This window comes from Patiria miniata, unplaced genomic scaffold (assembly GCF_015706575.1).
Source record: "Patiria miniata isolate m_02_andy unplaced genomic scaffold, ASM1570657v1 HiC_scaffold_5, whole genome shotgun sequence".
Taxonomy (NCBI): domain Eukaryota; kingdom Metazoa; phylum Echinodermata; class Asteroidea; order Valvatida; family Asterinidae; genus Patiria; species Patiria miniata.
In genome coordinates, this window is record NW_024037072.1 from 24,664,417 (window position 1) to 24,683,390 (window position 18,974).

Here is an 18,974-nt window from a genome sequence, read left to right on the forward strand (position 1 = left end):
TTTGGCGGTTTTGAGACATCATCTTGTATTGAAAAAAAAAACTTTTTCATTTTGCCGACGCGCATGGCTACGGCGACGCGCGCGCATACCAGAAACCGGAGCCTTTTTTGGGGGGGCCTTAGCTACGATTGGACAAATTCCGTATATTTTACCTTATGGCGGAAGCTAATTTGCATAATAATCGTTTTCAATAAAATGCTCAAGGGTGCCCAGGTACAGGTGGCACCAGTCGGAATATTGATCTACAAGAAAATGCAAAAACATTTTGTGCGGACCCTAATTCACACTTCTGTGTTCAACCCACGGACTAAGTTCAATATCTACGGAACAAAACGTCCGATCTCGATAATACTGTATATTCCTTTACAAAATGAAGGAAAATCCTTTACCGTTCATAACATATGATTCCCCCCCCCCCAAACTGGAACAGCTCTTTTTTTGTTAACCACAATCTTTACGTTTCTTTTGTATTTAAATAACTAACATTGGGTGCATTCGATTGCTTACACATTTCGATTAAAGATGGCGGGAACTTGAATACAAAGTGAGTACAGTGGAGAGATTTAGGACACAAATATTTCCCATATTTAATGGTATTCAAATGGATGAACATATTATCGTTGATAATTCAGAGCAAATTTTCACGACAGTGTGCCTGGTGTGTATGCATTTTAAAATCTCGCCCCGCCACAATTTTGAACTGAATTTTCAAAGCGTGCCTAGCTAGGCGAATGAATACGCCGCACTCAATGCATGTGACTGGGGTCTACTCAAGCATAATTTGCTGCAACGAAAGGATCTGTATAACATTATGCCAACATCCTGTCAATAAAAATGCGAAATCCTGTTTCCGCGGAGGAACATCTGACTTACACAATGCTGCATTGTTTTTGTTTTACAAATTTGAAAAGCAGTTATATTCGGTATAAGCAGTATACAAACAACAGCGGTAATCTCAAACCAACTTGAGCAGGGTTGGTAATTGGTTGCAATATACTGTCTGTGTTTTTTTTTTAAGTTTTCTTAGCGTGCAGCAATTTCGTATTTCGATGTGAATAGTCCAAAAGGTTTTGAGAATCTGCAAAAGTATTTATCTTTGGCTATTTAAGTTAGAAGTCATTGCAATACGAAATTTCACTTTCTTAAAATCTCGAAAAAAATGTTCCATTCCTTTTTTATTTACATTTTGCTGCTTTATGTAAAGTCCTTTTATATAGCTCAATGGGAAAATGAGCTTGTCACAAAAAAAGACAAAAGAAGAGACACACTAAATGGAAAGATGTAAATTTCTCACCTCTTTTTCTCCTCTTGGCAGCCTTTATACGGCATCGTCAGAGACCTCTCGTTATGATCCAGCCTCCCAGGTGCCAGGTTATGACACCTGCGATAGATTTACTGGCAGTATCCGAGGAGACTGGTGCGAGTCTCGTTGCCAATAGCAACTGCTTGTCTGTTGCTCTTGGCAACCGTTCTATCCGCACTCTCATAATAAATGGATATTGACAATAAACTTGATAATTCGACGCATGGATAAATCAGTAGGTACACTAAAAACTTGCCTGGGTTAATTTTACCCAAGAAAGGGTGAAAACTGCAACTACCCAAACTTGAGTTGTTCTTTTACCTAGAATTTATGTTAAATTCAACCAAAAGTTGTAGTTATACAAGGCCAAATTAAATTTGGTCTTGAATGACCACAAGTTTTGGTTGAATTGAGCAGAAATTCTAACCCAAACCTATTGTTTATAGAACAACCCAAGTTTGGGTAGTTGCAGTTTTCACCCTGTCTTGGGTAAAATTAACCCGGGCAATTTTTCAGTGTGTGTTGTGAAGGAGGCTAACTATATATGAGTAACCGCATGCTTGGAGTTGCAATACGCCCTCTTGAGATATCAGTCAAACAATTCCTGGAATGCTGGGGATGAAGTTAGGATTAAACCTGAATAGGCTGGCGCGGACATCTGGGACTTTTTACATTGGCTGATCTAGCCCCGGACCCATTTACTTGAAACTCAATGGGTCTGGAGTACTGTTGGCAACACATGGCAACCGATGAAAACTTGTGTTCAAATGAATAGATGTTTTCACCGGCTGATGTAATCCTGCCAACGATAGCGCAAATGTCCAGTCCCAAACTGGGACCCCGAGTGCTGAAAAACATGCAAAACAAAATCAGGCCATCTTTACTCACTCTTTAGCCGACAAAATTCTCCAAAATGTTCATGAGACAAAGACGAGTTCCTCAGTATTTCACCAACCAAGTTTGAAGTCTCAATTCCATTTTTAAAGGAGACTAATTCGCTTCAATATTTTGCAACTTAGAGGGAAGTAAAGTGATATCAATATGAGGCCAAAGACTAGACTTGTGCATGTCGAACTATGGTCCAACTGTTTGAAAAGACCGACCTCTTCATTTGTCTGGTGGCTGACTAGTGACTATGGAGAAGTGTGTCGAAATAGAGACCAGTACCAGACGGTGGATTTTTGGCACAGTTGATTGATGCAGTACTGAAGGGGTATTGGCACTGATCTTTATTATACTGACTACATGTATACTGTTATACTGACTCTACTATACTGTACTCAGCATAATAGAGATTAGTGGGTATATGACTGGTTGTTTCAGGTGCCAGTTTATTTTCTTGTTTTGCATGTTCTCAATACCTTAAGTTTTGGAACTCTCTCTCATACACAGTATTGAGAGTCCAATATTTTCGGACTAGTCCAGTCCTATTGGTCTCCCTGCATAATGTGTCAAAACATTCCTACCCCCGGGAAATTGATCTGGCGATGCGCTTGACTGCCTGCTCGGGCTGGGGATAACTACCGTAGTCACCATCAGCGTTAAAAGGGCAGAACACCTCTGTTCGTGCAAAGCCTCTGATATCCATCTAAACCGCCACTGTAAGGGACCACCTCAACAGAGTAGTAAACAAAAAGCAATGCAAAAAAAAAAGAGAACAAAAAATTGACAACTGAGAATTTAAAAACCATTAACAACTCTTTCACTTTTGTTATTAGGACCGGGTTAGGCCTCCATAATTCATCCTATTAAAACATTTATAAGTATAACATATTCCATTTCGGCATTCAACATATACAAAAATAAAGTCATATATTTCTTTTAAATTTTTTAATTTACCGTTAAATTTTAACGGTAAATTTTATCTTAATTTTTAAAAACATATAAGATATTCCTGATTTTCTTTTTGGAAGACTTAATAATTCTAGACATGCTTTCTTCTCGAAAGCCGCGTCCAAATTACTTGGCAACGGCCGGCATTAACACATACGTCAACAGGTATATGTATTCAGCCACTCCCCTTTAGCCTTTTTGGGAAAATGGGGGATACAACAGAGAGGGCACCCCAAACAAGACATTTTGTTCACCATGTGTCAAAAAGGACAGTACAAGGGTGGATCCAGGTTTGCCTCAACAGGGGGTTTAGCTGTCGAGGAAGGGGGGGGGGGGGGTAAGCAGGCATGTTTTGTTTCTCTCTGCATGATGATCCTATTTTCTGCGGACAAGAAGGGGCGGAGGACCGGGGGGGGGGGCAATTTAGACCACCTAACCCCGGTTGATCTGACAATGGAAGTTTTATTCCCGGCCGCGTATTTTTTTTCCCAGGAGGGTAAGGGCCAATTAATATGTCATAAATAATTCAGTTTTTCCTTTGTGTCATTGCAAGACAAAGGTTCTCGTTCTCTTTTTTCATTAAATTAAAATTATCTCAATGATATATTTGGAGAGGAAAAACAGTCGATGAAAATGAGCAGCGACGACGTGGATTCGAACCAGGGATCTTTGTATCCACAGCTCATCTCAATATCCACTAGGCTACTTTGTGGTATCTCGACGACAACCGTCCTGATGCTTTAATGTAACTGGTTGACGAAATAACAACAGTGCTGTTGATTTCATTGTTCTGTTGTCACGAATAAACATAATTTTCCCATCAAAACTACTGAATTATTCATGATTTGCCCTAACCTCCCTAGGATTAAAGTTATGCCTCCCAGCCATCCTTTCTCTGTAGTATCATTTACATCTTTACAAGGTGTCCATTTTGTCCTCATTGATGCTGCCCCTGTCCTCGTCCGCAGGGACATACTGAACCCCTTCACTGGGCCGCTGTTTGTCCCTATGGATTGTGATTTCCAGAACACTGTAGAGAACGACGACGACCAGCAGCGCCGCCATGGTAACAGCGATCACGTGACCAGCACAGACAGCTTGCGGGACACCCAAGATGGCGACTGCGGCGAAACCGAAGGATTGCCAGAAGCAGAGATTGCCAAATGCAGCCTCTTTCTGGTCAGGGAACAAAAGTCCCAAAAGCGCTGGTTCAGATTAAGAGAGAGAAAAAAGTAAATGGTTAGAACCTATGATAATTCAATTATTGAACAATAGAATCTGCACAATACTATTGCCAATTATGTAGGTTTATACTTATTCTTAATTTTATCATATTTTCCTGGGGCTTGTACTCTAATTCACCAGAATCAACACAAGTGTTATAAACCATGAAACTTTACAGTGGCGTGGCTGTACTTTGCTGCAAAATCCCTAAGCTTTTTAAGTATCTAGAAGGATTACTATTACTAGTTAAAGTTGCACACCCCATGCTCTTAAACAAAAGAATTGTTTTCTAACGAATTTTCAATTTATATGTTTTGTTAAAAAAAAAAACTTTATTCAGATTTGGGCGTCTGCAACCTCCAATTCAAGAACATAACATCGGTGGATTGGTTTTCGTTTGATGTCTCATTCAAAGTGGATAACTTTCTTAAAGAAAAACACGTCTATTTTTCGAGGAAAAACTCGAAAATGGCACGGGGAATGTATCTTTAACTATGACCTTTTTGAAGGAGACTGTGTCTTTTGGACATTATTTATGATATATGCTTGCTAATGTAAAAACAGTTCGCCGGGAATCCCCCCGTGAGAAAAATCACGAATCTGACGCGACTGATGTATCTTACTTGTAGCAACAGTTGGAATAATTGCCCTGGAGAACCCGAGCCCTGAAGCCATGGCGACGAGGTGCCAAAGTTTACCGCCCTCTGGAGGCCACAAACTCATACCAATCAGCAGGAGGAGATTAACACCGCAGCCAGCGAAGAAGACCGGTGGACGGCCCGTGTATTTGATCAGCCGCCCTATCACGGGCGAGACTATCACCGCGGTGAGATATAGGGACATCGCAACGTAGCCCACGGACTCAATGCCTTGTGTGCAGCCAACAAAATACTGAAATTGGGAAACGATACAGAGTGAAAATTTTAAAAATGAGTCGAATTATTTCAGTGTTTTGGATTTGTTCCCTAGCCTTGGCTGTAGCTCAGAGTTTTGTTTTCTCTTTCGCCTTTCTATGAGCATGTATTATTCAGTTGAATATACATTGAAACACATCCGGGCAGCGAAAATAGGAACCATGACAGGGTATACGAATTGCTAATTTTTATGCTTTTACTTTGTGTAATCTGAAAAGTGAAATTCTAACACAATAACAAAAATTATGGTATTGTTTTCGTTTCCTAACTGGATATTTCAATGTCATTGAAGTTAATGATGCATGCATGACTAAGGTGAGGATTCGTACCCGACTAAAACAAATATCAATTTCGCATACAAGCTGCGAATTGTCTACAATAAATGGAAAAAATTACATGCAGACTTGGCATACGACGGCTGCCGTATTGATGGATTGGCCCGGCTGCAATGCCCACAAAAGCACAAACAATAAGTTACAAACCGAATACAATTTTTTGAACTGCAAGAGACAAGAATAGGAATAAAGGCTAAGAGAATGAAACTGAGCAAGATGGATGATGATTGGTGGTTTAATAGTGTTGTATGTACCTTTGTGAAATGGCCGGAGGCAAAAGCCATGTCAATGCCAATGTAGAAAAGTATAGGAATCAACAGCAGCATCTGGGGCTGTCTCATCAGACGAAAAGCTGACATTATGCCGTGGATGAGCTCCTTGGTTGTCAAGGAAACCGCCTCTTCCCCGTTGGTGATTCTGGGAGATTTTGGAGGCACTCGCTCAAGGAAGATTAAGGCAATGATTGCCGCAAGCAGCCCAAAGCCGAGATATATGGAGATGAGTATAATGCGTTTCCCTGGTTCAGGTGGAAGGAGGGCTCCAGTGTTGTTGGCAGCGCCACTACTTCCTAAAAAAAAAAAGGAAAAAGAAGGGCGATGCTCGAGAAACCTTGTCTACAATGAAACTTTTAAAATACAACAAAGAAATAAATGCAGGTACATGCAGACTTTGCAGACGGCAGCCGGGCGGAAAGGCGATTGGAGAACCTTGGAGATGCAAAATGCGATACTTTTTGTGTAGCAACTCTGCAAGTTTGCTGTTGTAAGGAGCTCCAAACCAATCATAAGATAATGCTTACAATTATTCATTGTCCTTCCTAACAGAGTTTTATTTTGTTGTAATTTGTTCCAATTCATTGTCGTACCCTGAGGTCATCCAGAATTTTCTGCATTTGTATTTAGCTTACTTTTAATATAGTTAACACTTTCCCACTTTCCCCTTTCCTATAATTTATCACTTTGAAGGGCTCCACAATAATTATAATTCCCGCCATTTGATACGGATGTTCTTCCAACACCAATTTATGTAAATTCAGCAGTACATGCTGCAATATAGTGCTAGTAACTGGGGGAATATAGAAAGTGATGACGCGTATAATGTGTACTAATTGAACAGCGCCCGCTGAAGTCAGGTGGCGTCAAGCTCCCCTGTCCCTTCCCCTTCTTCCACGAATATTGAAAATAAATCGGAAAGATTCCTGTATCTGGCCATCAGTAATGTTTCCCTTAAATGACATATCAGCCATCAGAAAGTGATAGGCCTATTATGTCCTAAAAGTCAAAATTAGCAGGGACAAATTTTGAATATTTACCGAGAAAACACTTAGAAATTTTCAGACCAGTCCCATAGGGTTTGTGCACAGGCTGACAAGTGATGGCTAGATACGGGAATCTTTCGAATAAATCGCCGATGCTGAGCAGTGGAATGTTTCTCATGCCTCCATGACATATTGGACATGCCATGACTAACAATATCAAAACAATTACATGGGCCAATGTTGCACTCAAAAGATATACGTAGTAAAACGGCGATAGGAATGATACATACCGCAAGCATGAATTCCACACGATCCAAGATCAAAGGTTTCATTCTGCCCTTCGTCACTGTCCAGCGATGCCCATCCCTTCTGGAAAACCAGCGAAGAGATTAAGTTGCCGCATACTGTGCTTATTCGAGACACGCTGAAGAAAATGCCATGCAACAGCGCAACATCGGCGGCTGGATCTCTTTGGTGCGCTGCTGCCAACTCCACGGCTACAGTTGTGATATAGGTTCCCTTCGAAACCCATATAAAAGCAGCACCGATGCCTGGCAACACTGCAGCAACGAGCAGCACGTAGGCATTTGTGAAGTAGTTGCTTACGGTGTAAACTGTGAATAGACCCAACCCTAAGAACGTACTCCATTTTGTGCCCAACTTGAAGCGGATGACAGCGGGCACAAGTAGGCCCGCCAAAGCACTGCAGGCATACAGTAAGGACAAGCTTGCTAGTCCTGTGCCCTCAGCGTTGTTGAGCGTACTCTGTAGGTCACGAAGGCCGCGAAATCCAGTGTAGCAGGCGAAGTAGCACACACTGAAAACACAGAATCGTTTCCATTGCAGCCTGGTTAAACGTTTTCTCTGAGTGTCGTCCATTGTGGTCTAGAACACGATGGGGATCACAACGGCGATGACTCTGTGTTGATTTGTCAGACGTGCTATATAATGCCGTCAATGCAGGTGTATGCCCAGGTCGTGTTCTATCATGCATAACTACCGAGTATAATGCACATGTATATTACGAATCCGACTTCCAATTGAATCGATGAGGTAATTAACTGAGACTGTACTGAGGCGGAAGCTGGTCCCTTGATCAGCATGTTCCACCATACTGTTCCTTGCTTTATGGTTTCACGTATGACTCGCTGTTAACGCAAAACACAATTTCGCAACCAGCAAAATGTACAATTTCGCAACCAGCATTGCTGTACACGAACCACAAAGGAAATAGCGCCTACACAAACATGCAATTGACGAAGGAAAAGGTCAAGGGACTCAACCACCTTCATAAAGAGGGGTGTTAAAAAACTATTGTTAATGAAACATATGGAGCAAGTCATGGAGCAGAGAAATTTGCTGAAAAAAATAACTGCCTTGTAAAAAAAAAAAACAGGTTATAACAGCCCAACTAATTGCGTCTATAATAAGCCATTCCGCGTGATTACTTAATTTCAGTGGCCACGGTTAAAAAAAAAATTGCTTTGGGTAGTTATGATCAACATGTACTTACAATATCATTTTTAATTCCATATCATGTCGGTTACTGTAGCTGGCCTTTCTTCTTCTTTTTTGGCCAATTTGGACCAATCTTTGGCTACAAATATCATGTTTAGCTTTGTTTTACAAAAAAAATCATGTTTAGCCTATGTTTAGGCCACCCGACCAAAATAGAATATACTTTCTTTTTTTTAAATATAATTCTGGTCCAACTTTTGATTTTTTTACGTCCGGTGGAGGAACCCTGTGCGATTGTATACTTTCCGGAAAGTACGTGTTCTTAATATTTATTCTCTACGTTTGGGAATTTGGCTGTTTTCTATATTTTAAATTTCTTTTGTGGTTGTCATTTTTTAAATATTCATGTGTAATTATTTAAATTTGATGTTGTTTGATCTCTTTACTTGAGTGTGTTTGCTTTTTTATATTAATGCTGATGTCTAACAATTTGTTATTCTTTGTTTATATATATGGTTTTCTTTTGCGGTTGTTATTTTTTAAATATTCATATGTAATTATTTAAATGTATTGCTTTTGATTTATCGTTTTTGCTCTTTATAAGTTAACGTTGATGTCTAACATAACAATCTTTGTTTAATAGGTTTGGTCCTGTTACTTTTGTTTTGTTTTTTCACTCGTTTAATTTTGCATTAATATATTTGTTTTATTCAAATCTTTGGATTAACGATTTATATTTAATTATTTCAGCATTTTAATTTATTTACTGTTTTCATTGGTTACTTACCTCTTGGAATAATAACTTTTTATGTATTCAGGTCCCTTTAGAATAGCAGTTCAGAAAACTGAAAAGGCTACCCCGTTGAAATAAAACTAGTACCACTCCCAAAATGGTTATTTTGGCCCAAAATTGTATTTTGGGGTTTCCTTCAAGTTTTTGTGGATTTAAATAAAGAGGAAGCCGTCAACTGACATAGCACATTTTTTAAATCAAAAGTGCATTGTTTATTACCTTTATAGGCCCTACCAGTTGAAGGATAATGCAGGTGGAATAGTTCCCAATCTCCCTTGTATCCCCATGCCACCCAATTCTGATCTTGTTAACCATTACTGTAATGTAATTGGCAGAATGTAAATGGAGACCAAATTGCAAGCGAGTGCATCCCCTCCCACACTTAATTTTTGTAATTGCCAGAACGCTTTACCTGACCAACTAGGCATTTGGTGACTTTCCTTGCTTTTATGGGGGTCCATAATAACATTTCTTTGGGGTGTCCATCGTTGCTATGGCAACCTATTCAAAGACATTAGCAATCATAAACCTTTGTCATTGTTGTATATATAAAAACATGACAAGTTGCATTTTGCTGAGTCAAAAACATGTCGCACAAAAATAGGCATAAGGTCCTGTTTTCCAGGAAGGCTATTCCACCTGAATTAAGTCACAGTGCCTCATAAGAGTAAGAATTTAGGGACTGTCGGTGCCATTTGAGCAGACAACCTTTCATTTTGGTTTTGATTTAAACACCTTGTGGTATGAGGTGAAAGGAGAACCAATGAATGAAGGAGATCATGATCGTAAACAAATTTCGAGCATTGTACTTTTTTCTTCGATTTTTAAATGAACGAAAGATTGATTTGTCATGATGAGATTAACCCCAACTTTTGCCTCCGAGATTATGTGGCGTTTTGTTGGAATAGGGCCTGTACAGTCTTGTTTGCAAGACATTCAAGTATAAAGGCCTATGCATTTTCCTTTTTCTTAGTTTCAATCGACAACTGTATTTCATCCCGCAGTGCTTTATTTAACTAGATTCCTTGATCAGGTAAGATTCGACTATATTGTTGTGTTATTCCATTCCTGACTAAGGAACCGGGTTATTTTTTTTAGGGGGGAGGGGAGGGGCGGATTCCGCCCCACCCCCTCAGATCTCGGCCATGAAACTTGGTGCATGCATAGAACTACTGATCATGAACAAACCCAAAAACTTTCATGACTATAGGTTAAAGCTTTTTGGAATTATCAGCTAACTTTAATTATTCATATGCATGGTAATTCTGCTTTGTGTACACTAGGCCTTCATAAAAGGGGAAATTCATTTCCACGAACAATTTTCGCTGCGTGGTAACCCATGGTCGGAATTTTATGTTTTTTGGTATCAAAAGATGCGCGAGACTCGAGGCTTAAAAGTCCAAAAAGCTCGGGTCCGGATTTAAAAAAAAAATTGCAAGGGTATCGCGGAATAAGGTGAAAAACAATTCGATAATGCATTGCGAAACGACAACGTAATTATAGTTATACCGTGGCAACCCTTAATGAAAGTGCACAGCACACGACTCTTATCATAAAGTCACAATCAAGGATTGACATGCAAAGTGTTTGTGCTGGGTTGACATTTTGATAAAATGAGTTAATAGATTTGTTTTTCAAAGTGACTATTCACTTTACTTTGTCAAAACTGCGGGCTGTTCAAGTTCTCAATATCAAGCAAAGGACAGCCAAATAGTGTACTTTAACGGAGATGATCAAAGCAGTGGTTTCGGAGCATGTTTAATTATAACTCGTGTCGAATATGCCCTTATAAATCCGTGCCGTCTTTTTTCTTTTTTTCATAAACAATTAAGAGCGTCCCCAAGAACGGGTACAAGTTTTTCGATTGATCATTAGTTAAAAACATTACTGGCAATCAGAAATTTCTGACGTCTGTGTAGTCAGAAATTGTAAAATGGCGGGCAATGGAGCATTTTCGTGTTGTGGACTTGATCTCGGTGCCATTCTCAGTGGTATATTGGTGCGTCTTCTCTTCGCTCTTCATGCTGGCGCATGCGTATTACGCATCATTGACTTCGGCGACGGCTATCACCGCCCGTGGCCAGTCTACATGTATATCGGCGTAGTATCTCTTATGTTGCTGGATGCAATCTGTTGCCATTGCGTCTTCAAGAAATCATGGAAACTGTAAGTCCACTCTCATCACTATCTCAATTCTTGCATCCACTTGTTTAAAAACAACCTTTGTAATCCAAGTCATTTGTTGATGGGTCATTGTTCTCTTACTTATTATTTGCCTTGAATTGTACTGTCGTTATATGCGAAGTGAAATCTTTAAAACATGCGCAGAACCTGTTTCATGAAATATGTTTCATCAGGATTATCTGCAAGCACCATTATGATTGCACAACAAAGAATTTCAATTATTTTAAAATTTCGCTCTTGGAAGAATTTCACTTCAAGCCTTTTTTTGTACAGGGTGAGAAAAAAAAACCCAAACCCAAAGAAATATATACAATATTTACAAAAAGATATAGTACCAACAATAATTATGACTGGTAAGCCAATTTCAGACACTACTTAAAAAAATACTTCAATAACCCTATGTACTAATTACGTCACGCAACGTTTACCGCAGTGCATTGCGGGATTGAGTGGGGGTCGCCGCACCGCGATCGCTGTAGAAAACATGTAGTATTGTGTGCCAGGGTCTGATTTATTTTAATTTGCGCCACGAAAGCTATCGAAAAAAAAAACCCTTCAAATTGTGATAAAACCTTGTCTTAATTAATCTAAACTGTATTTCAGGTCGATGGTTCTTAAAACTATCGAAGAATTTAGGTATGCACAACGCTGCTGACGATGGCCATAATATATCGCACGGTATTAGCGCGCGTGACTGCACTGAATCGCTAGTACAGCGGGCTGCGAGTGACTTGCTGCGGTAGGAAATTTCGGGGAAACACGCTGCTTCAAGTAAGAGCTGTACAACCGATACAACCTCGAAATATATGATTAAACCAAATAAATAGAATCAAAGGGTCAACCACGGAAAATACATACACACAAAAAAAGACAGATCACGTTCTGTTAATCAAATTGCAGAAATTTTCTCCATCTATTTTTTTTGGCACCTGAGACCGAGTTGACTTGGGACCGAGTTGGTTTCAAAACGAGTTTCGTATTCGAGTCTTTTGTCCCAAACCATGTACCAACTCGGTCGCAAGTCAACTACGGCCAAGGTCAACTCGGTCTCATGCCAATTCGGTTCCGGTGTCAGCTCGGTCCCAAGTCAACTGGGTCCCAAGTCAACGTGATGGAGAAAATTCCCTAGCAAGGCACTATATGGGCTAACATCAAATTGGGCCATGCTAGGGGCTGTGCCATGTTAGGGTACATCAACAATACGCGTTAAAGTGGTTACGTCATACACCGCTGATGTCACACCTTGCCGAGGTCACGCGTTCGGTTCCACACAATCCTGGCCTTACAGCAGAGTGGCCACTTTTTCATTATTTTTCTTATCCGTTCGAAAATAAAAAAATAACTGCATCCGTTTCATTTTTTTTAACGATGCCGTCATTTTGTGGGCACCGCTACATATAAGGCCAGGTTTGTGTGGAACACGTGACCTCGGCAAGGCGTGACCTCAGCGGTGTATGACGTAACCACTTTAACGCGTATTGTTAATGTTCCCTATGATGGCACTTCCCCTAACACGGCGCAGTTTGATATTCGCTCCAACTACCTTGCTAGAGCATTTTCCCAAGCAAGTTGATGTGGGACCGAGTTGACTTGGGACCGAGTTGACATGGGACCGAGTTGACCTGAGACCGAGTTAACCTTGCTCCGAGTTGACTTGGAACTGAGTTGACTCGAACTGACTTGGATTGGGACCAAGTTGACTCGAAACTAACTCAGTCGGGGTCAACGCGGTCCCAGTCAACTCCTTCTCGGGTGCGCAGTTACGCGCGCTAATAATACCGTGCGATATATGGCCAGCATCGTCAGTAGCGTTGTGCATACCTAAATTCTCCGATATTTTTAAGAATCATTCACCTGAAGTATAGTTTAGATTAATTAAGACAAGGTTTTATCACATTTTGAGGGTCATTTTCGATAGCTTTCGTGGCGCAAATTAAGATAAATCAGACCCAGGTACACAATACTATGTGTTTTCTATAGCGATCGCGGTGCGGCGACCCCCACTCAATCCCGCAATGCACTGCGGTAAACATTGCGTGACGTAATTAGTACAGAGGGTTATTGTTCAATCGAAATGACCCTATAATTAGTTTCGTCCACAAAAAAAAACAATTGATTGTGTGTTCTGACTAGACTAGTGTTTGGAACAAAAAAAATGACACAGAAGACTGTTTCAACAAATGTCAACAACAGTAGTAGAACCTACACAATATCTTGATTAACACCTCTGCCTGGCTAACAAAAGGATAAAATCCCCCTGTCCTTAATAAAGACGGGCCTTCAAAAGAACTTTATTGAGTATTTCTTACTTTTAAACTGAGGTGTTATCGCTGGTGATGATGGAAGACAATTGAAACGACAATTCTTGAAATCGCATTTTTGAACGAAACGGATTGTTAGATCATTTCGCTTATAAATATAGATGGTGATATAATCTGAACAGATTGAGCAATTGAAGTAACTTTTTCACCTTAAAGTAGTTTATTAAATTGGCTGACCAGTCATAAATAGTTTTGGTGCTACACATTTTTGTCAAAATGAAATATATTTCTTTGCGTTTGCGTTCCGCTTGTTTTTACTCGCACTATATTACGGCCAACATAGTCAGGCGCGGATCCAGGGGAGGGCCGCGGGGGCACGTGCCCCCCGTCAAATTTGAGTCAAAAAAAAAAAAAAAAAGGAATAGAAGGGTCAAAAAAAGGGAGGTGAGGGAAGGAGAAGGAAGCTCCTTTCAAAAATACCGGCGCCGATATTAAACATGAGCCTGCAAACATTGCGTACTCGACTCGAGAAGCTTCGAAATAAACCGCGATCCCATCGTACGTACCCCGTACGTACGTGCGTACGTATTACCCTGCATATACCGTTATTAAATGCGATTCATACGAACGTACACGATTTATTCTCTACGAACATGCAGCTTTATGTGCGCGACAAACACACGTTGCGCAGTGCTCTTTGGACCACACCATTGGTCAAGGGTGTGTTTTAGTAAGAACAATTTGCCAGCTGTTCCACGCGCTTTTGAATTACAAATTATACTTTTTTTCACGGAGTCCAAAACATGTCCTTGTTTTAAATTGACTTCTTCAACGTCACGTCATCATATAATTTTCGTAAAGACTTTATTTGAGAAACGATGTAAAACCCTGAAAAAATTGAAACACCCCTAAAGGTCATGGATCCGTCCTTAAAACGTTTTTTTTTTTAACGAAGAAAGTTGAGATCCAAAAGTTGGGTTTTGACGTTACTACTACGCGTTGCAGAAAATACAAATCTGATAAGTTTGGTACATAAAAGAGATATGTTTGTCTGAGAACAAAAACAATCAGCAGTTATTGCCCAAAGGCAAGTTTTAGCCCTCGAGACATGCTCTTGCAAGCTAGACGGAACGCAAGTGTGTTGCTTTTTGAATTGCAAGCGAGATAAATTTGATCGTAGTTCGCCGGTGGCGACGCGGGCCGGCATCCGTGCGGACCGGGAGGTATACACCTATTCCCAATGTCTATTCTCAACGTTATCATCACAATTATTTACTGGAATTTTTTTTACATAACTAAATGACGAATCCACCTTCAAAATTGTACCATGTGGAAATTGCAATCATGGCGCCGAAAGACCCGATGTCTATTATAATGTAAAGACCAGACGCAGTGTCTCACACAATTTGTCTTGCTGCGCCGCCGATCTGCCGATGGTTTATTTACAAATACATGCACATGTAATAGGCCCTATTCTTGAAATTGAAACTGGATTGAATTAAAAGAACATTTCTTTAAAATGTTTGGGCATTTTACATTATGCAAAAAAAGAGGGAGAATCTTGGATGACCGTATGATTAATTTCTGTAGTCGTGAGATAAAACTGAGCTGTGAAGTTACAATGCAGGCTAATTGCTACTCTGTTTTAGTTTGATTAAATTACACTAATTTTAAACTTGAGTTCAATTAACATGTTCAAGCGGTTTCTTCTTGTTGATAAACTGAAAATTTCAACTTGAAACAAAACATTAGAAAGCATCCTTACACCAGTTTACAAACTAAGTTTTTACAATTCCTTTTTCAAAAATATAATGCACGAAGACACATGCAGACGAAAATATATGGTATCAAGTGAAGAACAGAAGAAACTGAGAAGGCTTGTAAAAGCAAGATTATATTTTAATCAATGAAAAAAATCTTATAATCTTAAAACAATTTACTCAAATAACTCCGGGGAAGAGGGGCCAGGAATTGCCTCAGATTGCACCACAGAGCATCTAGAATCCAAAATTTCCCGGGGCCCTTAAGCGGGCCCCGGACCCCACGCCGAAAGATGTTCGCGCTCCGCATTGGTCTTCGGAAAGATGCCTTATACTCATCCTTGCAAGATACAATTCCTTTTCAAAAATAAGCACGGAAATAACTATGCAGACGAAAATGTTTGGTTATACAAGTGAAGAACAGAAGAAACTGAAAAGGCTCGTAAACGCAAGAGTATATTATAAACCAATGAAAAACATCCTTATAATCTTAAAACGTTTTGCTCAAATAACTCAGGGGAAAAGGGGCCAGGAATCCCCTCAGAATACACCACAGAGCATCTAGAATTCTAAATTTTCCGGGGCCCTTAAGCGGGCCCCGGACCCCACGCCGTAAGACAGGCGTGATCCGCCCTCGCATTAGTCCTCGGAGCAAAAGCCACAACGCACCGTTGCAACAGTTTACAAAACGAAGTCAATACAATTCCTTTTCCAAAATAAAAAGCAAGACAATATAAAGACGTAAAATGGTTTTCGACTTTCAAGCACACATTAACTTAAAAATTGTAAAAGTAAGAGTATGTTTTAAAAAAATCCTTAAAATCTTAAACACTTTTGCTCAACTAATTCAGGGGAAAGGAGCCAAGAATCGCCTCAGATTGCACCACAGAGCATCTAAAATCCAAAATTTCCCGGGGCCCTTAAGCGGGCCCCGGACCCCACGCCGTAAGGGCTTCGCGCTCCGCGCTCGCATTAGTTCTCGGAGCAAATAATTTTGCTCCAATAGTGTGCCCCCCGTCTAAAAAAATCCTGGATCCGCGCCTGATAGTCAACAAGTTTCAATCACGATCCAACCTGAGCCTCTGAGTGATGGTGACCCTTTTTCCATTGTTTTTTTCTGGTTTGCTTCTTCCCTCTCCACTCAGTTTCTCACCAACTATCGCACTGTACATCATCTGCACCGCTGTCTGTATTTGGTGGATGCAACTGACATTGTATCGGCAAAGGAAGGACTTCGCAGAAAACGGCTCCGATTATAACGTCTCAACAGACCCAGATATTGTAAAAATACCACTTTTGCCAAGTGTCCAAATTGAGGTATGTGCCGGATGTTATTGAGATACTCACTCAGTCGTAAATTACTTCACTATTTATCAAGGATATCATCACAGGGCCTGGAGAGGATGCGAAAGTGGTCTCAACGGGCTTTCATGACAAGAAAACATTTATGGGATTAATGTGGTCCTAAGTATGCTTGCCTTGATAGGCAACTGTAAACACTTTTGGAAAAAAAATCCAAAAAGGCTAGTATGGCCTACAGTGTGACCACTGTTTTCGAGAGAATAAAGTGTTTTAGAATAAAGAGCAGTTGTTCGTTTCCCCTGCACGTATCGTTTATTTTTATTTCCAGTTTCTCCTACAGCTGAAATGCACGTTGCCTCAATGGTGCGACATCCTCCTTCAACTAATGATGTTCATCCTCATCATCGGGCGCTGGCTCCTGCCCAAAGGCAAACTGTCACGTGATCAGCTCTCACAGCTGCTGTTGGTGCAGATTGGAATAGCGGCAGACATCTTAGAACTTCTTTCCGAGGGCTTCTCAGCAAATCTAAAAGACATCCAGGGTGCCGTTTGGGTGTTAATCGTCTGGAGTTGGAGTCTTCCGCAATTCACGCTCAGTTTGACAGTGATGAAAAGAAAGAAGCATAAGATGTCCAAACGTTTGGTCTTCGAAGATGACCCTTCGAGATCACTCGATGACAAAGACTACCATCGCTGCCGTGAAGTCTGCTGTGCCACCGACATGTGGTCCATACTTCTCTCCCTCCTTATGCAGGACGTGCCCTTCTTAGTGCTCCGTCTTTGGCTCATTTATTCCTCAGGGAAATCAGAAGAATCCCTGCTAATGAGCCAGGCGTTCTTCTTCTCGTGCAAGAACGCCGTCGTCATTCTTCTTCAGATGTACCGGGTGGCTGTCATCCTCAGCGAAAACCGAATGAAAAAGAGAGCGTGGAAGCTAGCTACGAAGAAGAAAAACAAGACGGAGATTGCGGCCGCGCTTAAATCGAATATGACGGTGGTGACCGAGACAGCACCAGAGGAGGAGTCGACAGCTGATATCGGTGTTTGGTACACCCAGCAAGCTCCGTGTAGGGATTCTGAGTTACGTGTGATTCGCAGAGATGTCGGCCTGCAAACAGATTCTATGCTGACTCTCAAAACCGATCGGGTTTAGCTTTACAGCAGCCGACCATGGTATATGGGAAATGACTATTACGAGCTACGGGATTCAGAAATCAAGCTTGATTAAATCTTATGTCAAACACTCCACATTGGGGAAATTGCAGAACACAATTCGTGCAGCCTTTACCCTTATATACCAATAAGTTGAATTAACTCGCATAGCTATGTTAGTATTGGCTCCCATGCATGAACTGCCGTCGGCGCAATAGGACTTACGTTGGCCAAGGAAGCTCACAATACGCGTGTGCGCATGCAATATCCCCCGGGCGGATCCATGATTATTTTGCAGAGGGGGGTTCATCAGCAAAAAATTCGGAGCTCGTACCATACTTTCAATGGGGATGCTGCTCAAATCTGACGATTATTAAGACTATGATATTACATATTAGTGTTCAAATACCCCCTTACCAAGCTGGCTGTGTCCGTTCTTTGTGCCCAGGCGGACATCATTACCATGCGGTATTTGGGGGGGGGGGGGTATCAGAGCAGGGGGGGGGGGGAGTCGCATTATTTTTAATGAATGTCTATGAAAAATAAATATTTGACAGAGCTGGGGGGGGGTGACTCCCAACCCCAACCCCCCATCCCCCTACAAAAAAGTAGAATCATCATCATCATCATCAGTCTCCAAATCCAGCTATGGGACGTTGAGCCACCCAAGCCAATCGATCAGTCGAGATGAGCCACAGGGCATGGGCTGATGGTCAGCCTCAAGCTGGCGCACCCAGGTATTTCGGGGAAATACAAAAAAAGTAGAATGTCTTTTCATTGTTAAAAATACGAAATGAGCAACAAACACCACAAAAGACTTCATAAAAAAATGCCTCTCTCTAACATAAGAGGATGTTATTATGCACTAACCCATACAAGACGGCATCAAGTTTATAAACAAAATAAAGGTCTATTACTGACGTGACAGACCATTGACCGTATGACACGAATGGGGCGGGATGGATTGTGTCGCCAAAATAGTAATGAGCAATTTGGCCTGAATTAGCATTAGACTCGTATATGTAGGCTCTCTAGCTTATAATGTAAGTAATGCCAAACCAATCATTCCATTTGCCCACCAATTTGTAGGGGAAAAATGGCAACTTGACTTTACCAATGCAAACATGAACCCCATTCCTGTTGCCTAATGTATACCCAATCTGGGGAAATCCGTTAAAATTTCAATGAACATTTTAC

At 40.8% G+C, this 18,974-nt stretch overlaps 2 protein-coding genes across 2 annotated transcripts; one reads left to right on the forward strand and one right to left on the reverse strand.

Moving 5' to 3' along the window:
• Positions 1–2,875: 2,875 nt before the first annotated feature.
• On the reverse strand, positions 2,876–8,132 carry LOC119741768 (protein unc-93 homolog A-like). The gene is made up of 4 exons (XM_038217665.1): positions 7,158–8,132; positions 5,864–6,177; positions 4,984–5,251; positions 2,876–4,341 (listed from the first exon to the last, which is right to left on the reverse strand). The coding sequence occupies exons 1-4, from the start codon at positions 7,744–7,746 to the stop codon at positions 4,052–4,054; spliced, it is 1,461 nt and encodes a 486-aa protein (XP_038073593.1). The 5' UTR covers positions 7,747–8,132; the 3' UTR covers positions 2,876–4,051.
• Positions 8,133–14,907: 6,775 nt separating this feature from the next.
• Positions 14,908–17,778, forward strand: LOC119741305 (transmembrane protein 26-like). The gene is made up of 3 exons (XM_038217056.1): positions 14,908–14,939; positions 16,469–16,640; positions 16,954–17,778. The coding sequence occupies exons 1-3, from the start codon at positions 14,908–14,910 to the stop codon at positions 17,776–17,778; spliced, it is 1,029 nt and encodes a 342-aa protein (XP_038072984.1).
• The last annotated feature ends 1,196 nt before the right edge of the window (positions 17,779–18,974 follow it).

Excerpts from the sequence above, each read along its gene's own strand:
- LOC119741768 (XM_038217665.1), bottom strand. The coding sequence starts at position 7,746 with ATGGACGACACTCAGAGAAAACGTTTAACCAGGCTGCAATGGAAACGA. Across the intron at positions 6,178-7,157 it reads GTGTGGAATTCATGCTTGCG|GAAGTAGTGGCGCTGCCAAC; the intron begins GTATGTATCATT and ends TTTTTTTTTTAG. Across the intron at positions 5,252-5,863 it reads CCTCCGGCCATTTCACAAAG|TATTTTGTTGGCTGCACACA; the intron begins GTACATACAACA and ends TCCCAATTTCAG.
- LOC119741305 (XM_038217056.1), top strand. The coding sequence starts at position 14,908 with ATGGCGCCGAAAGACCCGATGTCTATTATAAT. Across the intron at positions 14,940-16,468 it reads GACCCGATGTCTATTATAAT|TTTCTCACCAACTATCGCAC; the intron begins GTAAAGACCAGA and ends CTCTCCACTCAG. Across the intron at positions 16,641-16,953 it reads TGCCAAGTGTCCAAATTGAG|TTTCTCCTACAGCTGAAATG; the intron begins GTATGTGCCGGA and ends TTTTATTTCCAG.